At 40.5% G+C, this 16,401-nt stretch overlaps 1 protein-coding gene across 4 annotated transcripts in view; it reads right to left on the reverse strand.

The window, feature by feature from the left end:
- Nucleotides 1-16,401, reverse strand: part of IMMT (inner membrane mitochondrial protein) — a 37,603-nt gene that overhangs the window by 13,416 nt on the left and 7,786 nt on the right. Inside the window, exons 2-9 of one of the 4 annotated variants that reach the window (XM_065405453.1) lie at nucleotides 14,853-14,926; nucleotides 13,816-14,011; nucleotides 10,897-11,008; nucleotides 9,887-9,967; nucleotides 8,650-8,757; nucleotides 7,710-7,846; nucleotides 4,173-4,276; nucleotides 1,183-1,318 (exon numbers count right to left, since the gene is read on the reverse strand). In XM_065405453.1, coding sequence (XP_065261525.1) covers nucleotides 1,183-1,318; nucleotides 4,173-4,276; nucleotides 7,710-7,846; nucleotides 8,650-8,757; nucleotides 9,887-9,967; nucleotides 10,897-11,008; nucleotides 13,816-14,011; nucleotides 14,853-14,926 — 948 coding nt within the window. Of the gene's footprint in view, nucleotides 1-1,182; nucleotides 1,319-4,172; nucleotides 4,277-7,709; nucleotides 7,847-8,641; nucleotides 8,758-9,829; nucleotides 9,968-10,896; nucleotides 11,009-12,958; nucleotides 13,038-13,815; nucleotides 14,012-14,852; nucleotides 14,927-16,401 lie in introns of those variants that run through there. The other 3 variants (XM_065405451.1, XM_065405454.1, XM_065405455.1) reach the window with 3 other exon arrangements.

Here is a 16,401-nt window from a genome sequence, read left to right on the forward strand (position 1 = left end):
CATCTACACAGTACATATACTGAAGTCAGACTATGCCAACCCATAGTGTAGACAGGACTGAAAAGATATGTCTACACTGCAATAAATGACCCATGGCACAGCCATGGCTGGCACAGGTCAGTTGACTCAGGCTCAGGGCTATATGATTTCAGTGTAAACATTTGGGCTCAGGCTGGACAGCTCTAAGATTCCACTCTCCAGCCCAAGCACCTACACTGCTATTTTTAGCCTCACAGCCCGAGCCAGCTGTCCCAGGCTCTGAGACTCCGTGCTGCAGATTTTTTAATTGGCAGTGTGGACATGCCGTAAGAGTATCCCAAATCCAGGCTAAGTCCCTGAACACATCCAAGGGTTTAGCACTGTGTAATGGAACACAGTTAAGGTCATATCTATGCTCTAAGTCAGCCAGTTCTGAGACAATCATGTTGTATTGTTTGTAGCCAAGACTGGCCCTAGAGCTGTTCTAGTTTAGACCTGTGCGCCGATGTTCCTATCAATACATAAAGACAAGTAGAAAAGGCACATTTCAATAAAAGCAGCTTTATAAGTCATAAGAACCCTGCAAGGCAGGTAAGTTTTATCCTCACTTTACAAACAAGAAAGCTGAGAAAGAAGTAAAATGATTTGCCTGAGGATACACAGAAAGTCACTGGCAGAACTGAGATGAAATTCCTTGCTCCTAGTTCTGTGTTCTAACCACTGGACCATGGTGTCTCTCCTTTCCAATCTTTCAAAGAAATATGAATTTCTCATGAAGATTAAAGAAAATCACAACCCTCTAAGTCACCTATAATATTATTTACATTTTTTTCCTGAAGAGAAAAAAAAAGCAACTCAAGAGCATCGTGAAAAACAATAGTACCTGAATACGTCAAAGCAAGCAAAGCTAGCTTAGTGTGTGTCTATTTATCCATTCTTATTGATTTACAACTAGCCCCATGTTACCCAACTGCCATCAAACTAAAGAAAGCATTCACCCACTAAAACAGATCAAGTAATTGAGCTATCTTTTTTCCCCACCAGGATCCTGTGAAAATTGTTCAGCGCAAAAGCTCAAATTACAGCTGAATGATTCTGAATTTATACTCAGTATTTTTAAGCTATTGCAGGAGTTTCTGCACATGCTGGCAATTGTCCATTATGCAAATGATGATTTATTAGAACAGACTTGGGAAATGTTACCTTTTTGACTTCATTGTCCAGGTCAACTATCATATGATGAAGATTCTCTTCTGCAGCAAGTATGTGAGATTTGGCTCCAGCAATCTGAGACTTCTTGGCATCATCAATCACACCCTTCATTTTCTCTAATTTTTCTCTGAAAAAGACAGAACCTACTAATTAGCATATATAGAAGTTATTATCTGCACTGGCAGGGAGATTGATCAGATGACATAACAAACTAATTAAAGGAGAGCTTTAAACTCTAAATACAGCTGCTAGAGGGTTCAATGTTTTTAACAGATTTGAAATTATGATTGTATTTAGTGTGAAATTTTCCTTCATAAAACTTTTTGCCCAAGAGGATGGGTTGTGAGGACAGATTTATTTTGTAAACTCATTTAGTTTTATGGTCTTAAATTGTATATGCAGTTGTTCATTGTTACATGCAGGGAACTGGGTTGAATGTACTCTGCCAAATCAAACGCACCCGATATTTGAAAACTGAGCCACTTCTAGCTAATGCAAAGTTTAGGTACTAAAGAAATGCTTACATTTGTAGAAATGAATTGGCTATATTTACAAAATACTTTTGGCCCAAGTTTTTTGGAAGGTGTGACGAAAAGGAAACGGAGAGACATTTATAAAATCAAACATTAAAGAAATGTTTTCGGGCCTTTTTTTTAATTTAAGTTCTCCCCTTGCATAATTGGAAATGCAAGACAACAGCACTATGTTCCTGATCCAAAGCCCATTGAAACAAAAAGACTCCCATTGACTATGAAGCAGGTCCTAAATCAGGGGTAGGTAACTTTCAGAAGTGGTGTGCCGAGTCTTCATTTCTTCACTTTAATTTAAGGTTTCGCGTGCCGGTAATACATTTTAACGTTTTTTAGAAGGTCTCTCTATAAGTCTATATTATATAACTAAACTATTGTTGTATGTAAAGTAAACAAGGTTTTCAAAATGTTTACGAAGCTTCATTTAAAATTAAATTAAAATGCTGATCTTGCACCGCCAGCCTGCTCAGCCCGCTGCCAGCCTGGGGTTCTGTTCACCTAGGCCGGCAGTGGGCTGAGCAGGGCCTGCGGCCGGGACACCGGCTGGCAAGAGGCCAACAGCCAGGACCCCAGACCGGGGGGGAGGTTGGGTTGGGTTCAGGGGTCAGGGCAGAGGGCTGGGGGTGTGGGGGTGTTAGGGCAGAGGGCAGTGGGGGTGTGGGGGGTTCAGGGAAGAGGGCTGGGGGTGCAGGGCAGAAGGCTGGGTGTGGGGGGGTTCAGGGCAGTGCGGGTGTGGGGGGTGTAGGGCAGAAGGCTGGGTGTGGGGGGTTTCAGGGGTCAGGGCAGAGGGCTGGGATGTGGGGGGGTACAGGGCAGAGGGCTGGGGTGCTCGGCTCGTGGGGGTGCTCCCAGCCCCCTGCCCTGAGCGGCTCATGGCAGGGGGCTGGAAGGGATATGCCCTGTTCCATCCCCTTCCCCAAGGTCCCGTCCCTACCTCTTCTCTGCTTCCTCTACGGAGCAGCAAGCACGCTGCCGCTCAGCTCTGCCCCGTTCCCCCTCCTCCTCGCAAGGGCCATCAGCTGATCGGCACACGGAGAGGGAGGGGGAGGAGGAGGGGCAGGAAAGCACCATGCTGGGGGAAGAAGCAGGGGAGGGGGGAAGCTTGGCTGCCGCAGGACCAAGCTTCTGCCTCCTGCCCCCGCAGGGGAAAGTCGTGGGCGGGGGGGCTGAGTGGGGCTGGGGGCCGGGACCGAGGTAGGCAGCAGCGTGCCAGTCAAAATAGGCTTGCGTGCCGTGTTTGGCACGCGTGCTGTAGGTTGCCGACCCCTGTCCTAAATGAATACAAGCAATAGAGCAAAAAGTAAACCAACGGCAGCCAGTCAGATGTTTATAGATAAATTATCTTATATGTCCTTTAAAAAATATTGGCTCTAGTGATACCAGTTTGACTATTCCTAAGGTTAAGGGGAGGGGAAGAACAGCATTCAACATTCCAATCATTTTGAATTTAAAAGGATTTTTTTGTTGAAAAGTTTACACACAGTCAGTGGCTATTAGGATCACTTGTATCTTTTACTAGCTTTCTGGGGGTTTTCTGCTGACAGGCTTTCCTGAGTTCTTCCCACATGCTTTCAGGTTTTGTTTTTCGCATCTCCCCAGAACGAGTCTTTTCAAGATAACCAAATTTTAGATGTCTGTCCTACTTCCACATACACACCCCCTTTAATACCATTGAAATCACTAGTCTTCAAGAGCCTGCATAAACTACTAAAAACTCATTAACGAAGACTTAGAAGTAGTTATACAAAACTTTAGGATTATGTGCTGAAAAAGGATTATGATCTAAAAAACAAGGATGCGTGTCTTATTCTTAAATTTGAAGTTTCTAATATAATTAGTGCAAAATCCTAAGGAGCCTAACTTTACATAACCAGGTTTTAAAGTTTTGGCCATTACAACTGATAATACCTAATGGTATTATTGATCCCTGTACATACAGAGACCAGCTGTGAAATATCTGCAATAGGTTTGCTAATACTGTTTAAGTTTATCCAAGCTTTTATCTGCATAAGATATTAAAGATAAGAAAAATTATATTATGTCCACTGTCTCTTCTAATGACTAGTTGAGACCAGCTTTGGGTTGTTTGGTCTCACTGCCATAGTATCTAAGCTCCAAGAGTGATCTGATTCATTCATTGTCTTATTAGAAAAAGGAAAGGAAACAATGAAAATATCTAAGATTTTACTGTTTCAGATTCTCTATCATATCAATGTTCTGCAAAATAGCAGATCCAGAAACACCTGAGAAGCACATGCTATGCATTCTTATATCAAGAGTATGCTTGGGTTAAATTCTTTGGTGCTGGCACAGGTAAAGATATAATCTAGTTATGAACAGGTCGATCTAATTTACACAAATACAGATTACTGTATGTTGTTTCTAGAATTTCTGTCAAATTTGACACTGGAGATATTAAATCAAGCCTATGAAATGCTCAGAACAACTTACTTGGCTTTCAGAAGGGCATCAGCAGCTTCATCCACAGCCTTCCTGCGATCTTTCAATGCTTCCTCCAAGGTCCGCCACTGAGCAGATTTTCTCTCTCCTGAAGTCTAGGAAGCACAAGCTTTCTAATTAGGCAAGTTATAACCACTAACAAAATTATCAGCAAGAATGGAAATTCAAAATAGCTGCACAAACTTAAAGGTTCCTAACGAATTTGCAGTTAAGTTAATTTTTAAAAGGGCATATTTCAAGTTAAGTCATATAAAAACAATTACCTTTGTTACTAATACCAACAACTGAAAGTTTTAAAAATCTGATTTTATCAGAATTTATGCTGTTTACTTTATGCACTTTGTCCTGACTAAACAGTGAAAATAAACTAGTCAATTCCACATTGATTCTCCTGCAATAGAACAATGTAGCAGTCTTTGGGTTGGAGGCTACTGGGAAACTCCTGTGCTTGACTCTACACGGTGTGTTTGTTCCTTCATACTTGCTGATCTTTAAAAATGCAATACAAGTAACTAGAATATTAGTTCTTGTGTTTTAAAAATATTTTTTTTAAATTCAAGCTTCAGATTCAGTTTAACCTATTTAATCATGTTCCTTTCATTTTAAAACAGATGAATATATTTTTCTTACAGTTCCTATCAATCCAGTAGCATTGATTGCCAAATTCCCCAATGTGAAAAGTGGTATCACCATTTCAGACTTTCCACATGGGAGACCCCTCAAGCCCAGTCCTTATTAGTTATGGATATGCCCCTGTAATGCTAATTAGGCACTTGAACACCTTCTGGCCTAGAACACTGCTGAAGGCAACAGCTCTCTCCTGAAAATATGCATGTTGGCATAGGTAATGTACATTCCTTAGCCACAGACATCTCAGTGGATGTAGAGACAGCCTGAGATACAACATATAATATGGCTGCTGAAGTTTTTGGCTTCGTTAAGAGGAACCAGGACTGGTTTGATCAGAATGACCCCAAAACACTCAGTGCATACTACCCATCAAGTCTACATTAAGGATAAGGATTCAGCAGCTAGGAAGGTGGCTCATACCAGACTTTGGCAAATAAAAAAAAATCAGCAGTCAGAAAAATAAAGCCATGGAGTTACCATGAACAGCAGATCACAAAGACCCCCCAAAGCTGTTTTGCTGGCCTTTGTGCTGCATATGGCCTCAGATGCAACGCGATAATCCCTGTATGCACACTGGACAGCAATCCGTTCAACTGACAAAAAAAGAAATACTTGCTTGATGAACAAACACTGCAGTTTGGTGCTCAACTGCCCTTCCAACATTTCTGAGAAAGCAATTAATACTATTCCACAGCGCCCTTTAAAAGAAGAGCTTGTACCAGCCCTAACCTGATACAAAACTATACTAGCAGTCAAGTAGAGGTCACAAGGGAAAGCACCCAGACCAGGTGCCATTCCAGCACAGACCTACAAGCAGGCTGGGTACCATATTGCAAGAGTCGGTGCTACAGGATTTCAAGTAGGCCAACATCATTTATCTTCATATGGGTGATAAGGCAAACTGATAATCATCATGGCATTTCTCTACCTTTTGTTGCTGGAAAAAGCCTTGAATGGGTTATACTGAACAGACTTAACACCTATCTTTTGGAAATTTCCTCCCTGAGTCTCAATGTGGATTTTGGTCTGGACAGGGCACTACAGACATGATCTTCACAGCCCATCAACTTCAGGAAAAGTGACAGGAGAAAAAACCATGACCTTCATACAGTGTCCACCAACTTAGCCAAGGCTTTTGATTCTGTAAATCGTGAATGACTTTGGAAACTTTTATTAATCTTTGGATTCTCTTCAAAGTTTGTGTGTGTCATTTGGTGCACGATGGGATGATGGCCAGAGTGGTGGAAAATGGCAAGATATCAGACTCCTTTCTAGTAATCAGTTGCACCAAACAAGGTTCATGATGGCTCCCACACGCTTTTCCATCCTTTTTTCACCTATGCTTATGGATGCATTTCATAACATTGACAGAGGATTATTTATTCATTTCTACATGAATAAATGCTTAATGCTTCCATGCTTGCATAAAAGTGGCAGATTTACTTAAGGCGCTTTTATGTGCTAATGACCATGCACTGGTTGCTCACTTGATTGGTGATAGTCAATTTATAACTGATCACTTCACTCATGTAGTTAATTGCTTTGGTTTCACAGTTAGCTGAAAGAAAAATGAAGTACTATACCAACTTGTGCCAGGGGATGCATACAATGCTCCTCAAGTCCATGGAGAAGTTTTGTTACTTAGGGAGCATGCTGTCACAACTAACTATGAGATTACCCATCGCATAGCCAAAGCAAGCTTTGTATTTGCAATGTTGTCACACTGCCTATGGAACACTATGGGCGTACAAATAAGCACGAAGCTAAACGTTTATCAGGCAGTTGTGCTAACAACACTTCTATATGGTATCACCGCCATACCAGGAAACTTGATCAGTTCCATATGTGCTGTCTTCAGTCTGTTTGCTGGGTCACATAATGGCACAAGATTCCTAAAACAAACTCCTTAATCGTTGTCGGATGTCTGGCATTCAACGCATGTTTAGAACAACTCAACTGCATTGGCCTGGGCCCCTTGTTTGTATGGCCAACCCAAGAACACCCAAGGCCATATATTATGGTTAGTCAATGTAAGGCACCCACTCTTATGTTGATCAGTACAAATGGCATAAAGATACACTGAAGTCAAGCTTGAAAACATGCCAGGTTGATCCCAGTAACTGGGAAGCAACATCCCATGACAGAGCAAGGTGGCAGCACATTTGTCATGTTTCTGTTAACCGCTTTGAAGCAAGAGGTATCAACACCTTATAAGAAAAATATGAACAGTGCAAAGCAAGGATACAATAGCTTGCAGTGGTCACAGACAATTTTTTCCGTCCCACATGCAACTGTGTCTGCGCTTCTCACTTCAGACTGATCTGCCATATACTTGTTCATTTATAGTGTTTGCTGAATCCTCTGATGTGAGACTCCATTATGACACATTCCATATTCACTACTAGACACTACCAAATGAACTTCTATAGCAAGAGAAATCCACTGGAACTATTTTAGCAACAGTAATGGTTTTAACAAAGTGATCTAAAGGGGAGTTATAAGGCTGTTGGATGCCCTTACCACAATATTTAGTGTATTCATTTCCTACACACTTCACATATATTAAATGTTAACTCTCTGAATACCCCTATTGAGCAGGTAAATAAGAACTATCCCTCAGTTTCCCTGTCTGTGAAATAGGAACAAAAGTGCCATTACATGTTAAACCCTCCCCCGCAAAAAAATCCAAAAAAATATTAAAATAAATTTCACATGTGATAAACTTTCATAAGTTTAGACAGACTACAATGAAGACTAGTCAAAATCAGATGGGAGACGCTAGAGACTATCCCCAGGAGAAAAATTGATTATCTGATATTATCTTCAATTGTATGATAAACATTTCTAGATACTTTGGTAGACAAAGTAAGAGCTGCATCAGCATTTTATTCAGCTTACCTCAGAAGTATCCATAGCCTCCTTCAGTATCTGAGCATGAGCATTAACAGCTTGTACTGCAGCTTCCTGGGCAGTAATTGCCTGAAGGGTTACTCGAGCAGTACTGCTTAGGGCTCCTTCCAAAGCTGCTGTAAGAGCTGGAGAAATAAACAGTTAAAACACAGATCATTTCCTTCATCACCCTTACCATAATAATAAAACATTTGCATATATATGGGTAACACTCATGTCCCCCACTACAGTTCCTCAATTGGCCCCATGATGTTACTTTCCACCACACAAAAGGATTAGTGAGAATTCCTTAAAATTATCAGTTTGTGCTGCATCAAGGGCAAGTACAAAGGTTCTCAGAAGCCCTGGCACAAATTAAGCACCGAGTAAGATCCATTGTAATGGACTTTTCCCCTCTGAAGCAGTCTGCTCTCCAACACAGCTCTCTCGCCATTCTTTCCCAGTGGCCCAACACAAATCCCAGTGTGGTTCATGCTGCCCCTGCACTGCTAACTCTGCTACAATAAGAATGCCACTTATTCTTACTAATGTAAGACAGGCAGAGGGATTAGACAAAAAGAGAACGGAAAGGGTATGGAAGCAGTCTTATATACACCTCTACCCCGATATAACGCGACCCGATATAACACGAATTCGGATATAACGAGGTAAAGCAGTGCTCCGGGGCGGGGTGGGGTGGGGGGGAGAAGGGCTGCGCTCTCCGGCGGATCAAAGCAAGTTCGATATAACGCGGTTTCACCTATAACACGGTAAGATTTTTTGGCTCCCGAGGACAGCGTTATATCGGGGTAGAGGTGTACCTACAACACAGTAGCTGCTTCATAAATTATCGTTTGTACACCACCATGTATACATATGGCTATATTGTATATTTACAACAGCGTGAATTCCTATCTATGACAACCAAATAATATCTTAATTTACATACATGAAATCTTCTCTTGTTCCTCTTTGTCTTGCTGTGCAAGACGGGCTGCAACCTCCTCTGGTGGCCGTTCTTTTATGGCAGGGGAGTCTCCACACATATATTCCTCATCTAGGCTCAGAGATGCAGAGGGAAAAACAAGGCTTAGTGAAAAACCAAAATTAGTACCGGGGTTACTTATCATGGAGGGACCATTTCCTTTTGAGTCTAATTTGTATTGGTAGCATCACTACCATCATCCAGCAACCTCCTCAAACCTTGTATTTCCAGAGTTGCAAAGTTTAGCCTGAGCTCTCCTTGCAGTCAAAGATAACTGCACAGACACACATAATCAGACTTATCCCTACATTTCTGCCAGTTGTATAAGGATAAACTGAACAAAAAATTGAGATGGAAAGCAATGCTAAGACACAACTGGGAAACTAATCATGGACTGTCATATGGTAAATAGCCATTGCTTTCCATTTCCATTGCTTTGTTAGCATGGCTGGGAAGATCAGCCAAAGCAGTGAAAGGTTAGGAGGGAGGCTATAGAAAGATGGGATGATACAATTTCAATCAGCAGAGTTCAATTCCCCCACCGTTTAGGACCGTTCACACTGCACTATTTCTCCCTGCCCCCGAAACACACAGTAAGTGGACAATTGAAAAGTTTTCATACAGGAAGTCTGGAAGAGCGGAGATGAGAATCCAGATCTCCTGACTCCCAGCCCTATGCTGTAACCACAAGTCCAAGTTAGCTCTTAATGCTCACACTAACTCTGAAGTGTTTGTTTACCGTTGGCATATTGACACTGAGACCTGTTAAATATAATACTAATAAAAATTTTCGAAAAAAGGAAATGCTATTATTGCAAAGAAGCCATAGTTCTTCTAATCGGTTTGCTACAGTGTGTTTTAAAGTTTTGTGATTGATGCTTCTTCGCTAAGGTCCTCGATACATAGCTTTCCTGAACTCTGGCAAAGAAACCACCAGATTGGAGGTTGAGTGGGATGTATACAGTTCTGATTTTCCACAAAGCACTAATCAAGCAGAAATCTTTTCACATTATCTAAGGACTCATTAGGCCCAATCCTGCAGTCCTTTAGCACGCAGAACATTCACTCAAGTTGGTGAGAGGTCTGCATGCAGAAGGCATGAAGGATTGAGTCGTTAGATCTGATTAATAAGTCATTTAAGGACCTGATGCAGCAGGTTTGTGTTTCCCTTCATGGTGTCCTTGTGTGTGATCTTTTTCACCTGCGTCATCCTGCATGCCTGGAGCTGGAATTGACAACGCTTCACCTGTTGCAGAAATTATCTGAGCTACTTCTGAGCTTGCTGTAAAATAAAAACAACATATCCAGTACTATTTGTATAATTTCTGTGTATAACATAGTATAGATACCTGAATGTTTATGTTGGGAAGAAAGAACATTCCACATGCAGAGCGTGAATAAGCCACCTTCTCCCACAAGGCAAAGATAATAAATGGCCGACAACCAGACACTGCTTCCCACTCAGAATTTAACTGAAGGTAGGAAGGAAGGACAGGACACTCCCAACTTCTACAAACTGTGACTTGGCAGTTTACCCACATTAAGCCCCTTGCAGTTACCAGAAACTTAGAAGACCTAGGAGACAAGTATCCAAGATATTCTTATTGAATATCCGCACAGTCAACTTGTGGAACTCCTTACCTGAGGAGGTTGTGAAGGCTAGGACTATAACAATGTTTAAAAGGGGACTGGATAAATTCATGGTGGCTAAGTCCATAAATGGCTATTAGCCAGGATGGGTAAGAATGGTGTCCCTAGCCTCTGTTCGTCAGAGGATGGAGATGGATGGCAGGAGAGAGATCACTTGATCATTGCCTGTTAGGTTCACTCCCTCTGGGGCACCTGGCATTGGCCACTGTCGGTAGACAGATACTGTGCTAGATGGACCTTTGGTCTGACCCAGTACGGCCTTTCTTATGTTCTTATGAATCCTGTGTACGAGCCTCAGAATCCAGTTAATTCAGGTCTTCAGCTGCATAAAAAAATATCTAGTCACTGGCTGAAAAGTAACCAGAATGCAATCACAGAGCACCCCACCACTGGAATAGAAAAGACCATTCTTATGTCCTAGAGCAAATATCTTGCCAATGATTACATAACAAATAGTTTTATAATGTAATAAGACAATCTAAAGTGTACCAAAAATAACCATTTTGTTCTTCTCCCCACACTAAATAGCATCTTCATTTTTACACCATTCTGGAAAGTTACCTCCTTTTTCTTCCACTGAAGTTGAAGGAGCTTCTGTCTTACTCTTCTGCGATTTGGTACTGGGCTGTTTGGATTCTTCTACAGAGAAGATTTTTAGTGGACCAGGTTGCATCTTGAAAATCAAATATATATATTTTTAAATCACCACATACTATCAGTCATACAATGAATATTAAAAGAGTCACAGTTCTATTAGATTATAAAGATTTCAGCGTAGGGCCTCTATTTTTATATACTGTACAACACCATGTACATTGCCAGCACTTCAAAACAAGTAACTCCTCCCACCAGGCAGTAGCGGATCAGATTATCTGAATAACCCCAAAATGCTCTTAGAATGTAAAATGGCATTTGCATTAGCAATTTTCAAGATCAGAGACTTGACCATACAAGACCCTTTGCTATCAGTTTCATATTTTACATGGTAAATTTAGAATTTCACACCCAATTTTTAATTTGAAAGCAGCCTTCACAATTTTCAGTTCTTTCAAAATGAATTCATTAGTTGTAATTTAAATTTGAACAAAGTTTGATACATGTAAGAATTTGAACAGACTGTCTTTATCAAGTACCACCCCATAACATTCAAGGTACCCCAAAGAGCTCTACAAAGCAATTAACTGTATTGATGCAGGCGGTGTACAGACTCTAGATACACTATTCACACACTCACCAAATGGCTCACATGCAGCTTTGGAGACTGGGTTTCCACTACTTCCCAACGGAGAGAACTACATAATCTATAAAAACTCACTGACAGAGTTTCTTTCTGATATTCATTACCCCCTACTGATACATCCTCATACCATATTAAACAAGTCCTCTCCCCTATTGGCACTTATAGTCTTTACATGCTGGTAGACTGTGTGCTCCCTTAGCTGTCACTTGGCCAAGCTATAAATAGTTAGTTCTTTTAAATTTTTCTTCTGGGTTAATCCAGACTATGATCACTTGGAAACAGAGTCAAGGGTCCTCGCTTGGAGGAATTTTCAATTTACTTTTATCACCCTGATTCAGAGCAAACCATCTCCAGGGGAAACACATCTATTTTGGCAGAAGAGGGGTGACAAACAGGACACGCTCTCTGATTTTTGGTCAGCATCATTCACTGATGTTCTGGATGAATTTAGGGAACTTTTGGCTATTACTGCCAAACCTGACTCCTGTCCTTGATGCATAATAAAATCTAGAAAGGAGACACTGGGTCTGTACTGGTAGAAATTGTCACTCTCTCAGTGAGGGCAGGCATCAACAAAGTTTACATTAAGCCCTTGCTCAAGAAACCAGCATTTGACATTAAGATCTCACTAATTATCACCCACTCCCTTTTCTGGGTAGGCTACAAAAGTGGTGGTGATGGTGGAAAAAAAAAACTATGGAAACTCCTGGAGTCTCAGATTTCCTAGATCCTAGACAATCCACTTTCAGACCAGGATATAGTGGGGGGAAAAAACATACTTGGTTCATTGGTAGATGACCAAGTGACAACGGATAACAGATAGAATAATCATGACTGCTTGACTTTTACATCAGATGCTTTTGATACCATTGACCACAATATGAATTGACATGGCTACAGACTGACAGGAATAGATGAATCAAGTTTGAATGGCTCTGATTTCTCTCTGACAGGACCCAGAAGTTAATATTGACTGAATGTGCATCTAGCCCAAAGATTCACTCAGGTAGAGGGCTGCAATATTCTATTCTTTCACCCCCAAGCCTGTCCAGTGTGCAAGACAGATCATTAGGGAAAATAAGGCAATTTAGGCTACAATGCCTTTATTAGGCAGACGACAGCCAGTTTTGTTGTCTCCATTTCATCAAATATGGACAAAGCAGTTAATAGGTTTACTCAGCATTTGGCTGGGATAGAGGGCTTGAATAAGGACAAACCGGCTGAGACGCAACCCAGATAAGAAATAACGTTAGCTAAGATGGGGAAACAACTAAAGTAACTGGGGTAAGTTATATTGTCCAGTTCCATTCAGAAATATGCTAGGCCCCCTCCCTCCCCCATAAAACTCAGGTTTGCAACCCTGGGGTCTTTCTGGATCCTCACCTGCTTCTGAAAGCTCAGATAGCAGCAGTGGCCAGGAACGCTTTTCATCATCTATGCCTGGCCAGGAGGGCTTTTCTTTCTGATGAAGTAAACGTGAAATTTCTAAAGTTAAAGTCAATTGGAGCTAAGGGCACTCAGCACCTTCCCAAGTCAGGATCGCAGAAAGGGTCTCTCCTGCCTTCTGCAACGTGATGCCAATGGCCTTTTTCAATATGACCTTTATTGCAATACAACATCCAACATGGTGTTCTCTATCACTCTTACCTTTAAAGATTTTAAAGTTTATCTGTTCCCCAAGATGCATGACCTTAAAGTGATTCAGGCTGGACAAATGTATTTCCTGCTCATATTTCTTAACCTCATTACATCCCTATTCAGTACTATTCCTTCTAGCATAATACGAGATGCAAATTTCATCAGTGTGCCGTTTCCCCCCTTTTCCAGGTCATTAATGACCAGACATAATACCTATCCATTTTAGACCTCTCCACTCAAATAAGTAAAAATGGCAAGATTTTACAATCCATGAATCACAATCCATTTGATCCTGTGAAACCACATTAAAACCAAAAGGAAGCAGTGCACAGGTAAGCTGCAGGACAAACAACACAGCAGGTGAAGTCAGTCAAAAGGTAATTGGTAAGTCAGCAGCACACAATGTCTGAAATATGAAAGGATTTTTATTGTGTATCTATTAAATCTCTCCTTAAAAAAAGCAGAAATACATACTGACTTTCTAATTACAGTCATGCTGAATTCACAGTTCTGGCCTCTTGTGTATATAGAATCAAAAATATTTAGAATTTGAGAAACAGAGCAAAAGTTTCCTTTGTAAAAAAATTCAAGTGAAAACTTACCGGTTTCTTTGGCATTGGCACTGGCACATTATAAGGAGCAGGACCAAGTGCCATTTCAAAGAGTTTATCAGAGTATGGGAGGGTCTTCTCTACATTCTCTCGGAAACGTGGATCATAATTAGCATACAGAACAGTTCCACCAACTCCTCCGCCAACAAACAAGACACTTGCCCCAATAATTTTGCCTGCAGAAACACTAGAGAAAAGAAATAAAGCTGAGAAAGCTTTTATGTATGTCAAACCAGTAGGATAGAAAACTAACAGTCTCGGAGAGGAACACCAAATTGTTGTTATAGATCTGAAAGCCATCCTTTTTAAAATGAAGGCCCATAAGTATTCAGTATTCATCACAACTTTTCTAATATATCTAGGCAAACCTAAATATACATAGCAACTAGTTGAATAACTTCAACTTAACTATTCTAATTACTGCAGCTTTCTAAGCCACACAAAGCCTGCCATATTGATATTAAGCACAAGGGATGGAAAAGTGTTACAAGCGTTTGTGAGCAACTAATGAAGAACACCACAACCATTCATTTGGTTTATCATGCCATCGGGCAACCAGAGACTTTTAGAGCAGCACCTTTCCATTGAATCTAACTCCACGGACAGCTAATATACTTTAAGGGCCAGCTTTTCGAGAAAGCTCTGTACCTGCAAATGGGGCCTATTTTCTGAAGAGTTCAGTCTGTTTTAAATCTCATCTGCATGACTCCTCCTTCAGCACTACCCAAGTCCCTCAGTACCACACTGGGGCACTGGTTCCAGACTAACACAGAGGCAAGAATGCCACCAACTAACATTGTCTGCAATAACCCACCTTCTCTATAGTGGTTTCCCATCCAAGTGATGACCATTTGGCAGCTTTAAATCTGATGCAATCACGCAATAAACTGTTGCTGCAAACCATAAACATATACTTGCAACAAATGTGTAATTGCAAATCCCACGTAAGTGAAAAGGACAACCAAACTCACTCTTGATGAATCAGATAGGTTAAAGTACCAATACCAGCTACAAAACACAATACATACCCAGATTGCCCTGATGTAGCATATCCGCGGCACAGTCGTAATGGACGGAGTGAATATTTACCACACAGGCAATTCTAAGAAGAAAACACAAGAATAAAGTGATGCATATAATTTAGAATATTTTTTAAATTTTCTGCATTTCAACTAATTCCATTTATTCACAAAATAGTCAATCACTACCTCTTACATATATTCTGATAAATAGGTAGAAGAGGAACAGCTGATATCAAAACAATGATACGAGATTCTGTTTCTCCCTAATTATTGGGCAGTTTCCCCAAACAATAGATTCCACCCAGAAACTCTTTTTAAAAAAAAAAAAAAAAAAAGTCATTTTGGAGCATCTTCCCTGCATTACTAACATCGTTTTACATTATTAAAACCAAAGCAATTTTGAACAACAACAAAAAAAATCTAAATTTACTTTCCCATTTATGCTGACTGTTTATGTTTTGCACTTAATTTAGCTTAGACTGTGCAACTGGAGTACACTTTAGGGTACTCATACACTGTAATTCAGCAATGACTGAGAGGCAAACACTGACAGGGAATATTTCCTGTTTTCTTTTTCCTGTCTTAGCAGAAACATGGTTCAGATTTCAAAAAGACTATTGTGAACATCATGAATTAGCTATGCTAAAATGTCGAGCATCCATTGCTGTTGAATATTAAGATTGACTGAAAAGATTGGCTAACCCACTCCAATCCGGTAGCAGGGGAAGTCTCTCCCTACTAATGATTCTAGCAAAAGACAGGGGTACGAATTTCTGAAGGAATAGTACAGGACTCCTGGGAAACAAATACACAAACCACAAAGAGAACTTTCCCCGCAGTTAAGCATTTTAGGCAGCAGATAAGTTTTGTAATTGAAAGGAGCTTGTTAAGGAAGATAAATTGCTATTTTGGACATTATGCTTTTGATTTAGTTGGGGATTGGTCCTGCTTTGAGCAGGGGGTTGGACTGGATGACCTCCTGAGGTCCCTTCCAACCCTGATATTCTATGATTCTATGATAAATAAAAGGTATAGCAGATCCTATAGCCCTGTTTCCATATTTATTCAAACAGCATACAGAGTTAAAGCAGTAACACAAAACACTGAATTCTTATTTCTTATTCTTTCCAGAACTGTAGCCAAAAACTTTTAACTGCCAACAGAAACATGAGGGCTCAGTGACAGGAAATGCGTGTTTCTTACTCTTGCAAAGCTGGTTTACAAAAACCATCCAGTTGTGGGCAGCAGTAAGGTATTTTTGGTTCACGATGGGGCAATGAGGAAGCAAAATTTATAAATACAGAAATCAGATAAAACCTATTCGAGTCAATCCTTGCAAATGCAAACTAAGATTTTTTTGTTATTTCTTTTAAATGAAAATCTTTTAAAGTATAACTTTTATTGCTTTGTACAAAAATGTCACATCTGCTTCTGACTCACAGTTAGTGGCTCTTTACCACACCCTTTACTCAGTATGAATAAATGGGTTTATTCACATAAAATTTGTACTCTGCTATTTGCATTCCTTAATCTTAGGAACGTGGCTCTTGTCTAC

This window comes from Emys orbicularis, chromosome 5, assembly GCF_028017835.1.
Source record: "Emys orbicularis isolate rEmyOrb1 chromosome 5, rEmyOrb1.hap1, whole genome shotgun sequence".
Classification (NCBI taxonomy): domain Eukaryota; kingdom Metazoa; phylum Chordata; order Testudines; family Emydidae; genus Emys; species Emys orbicularis.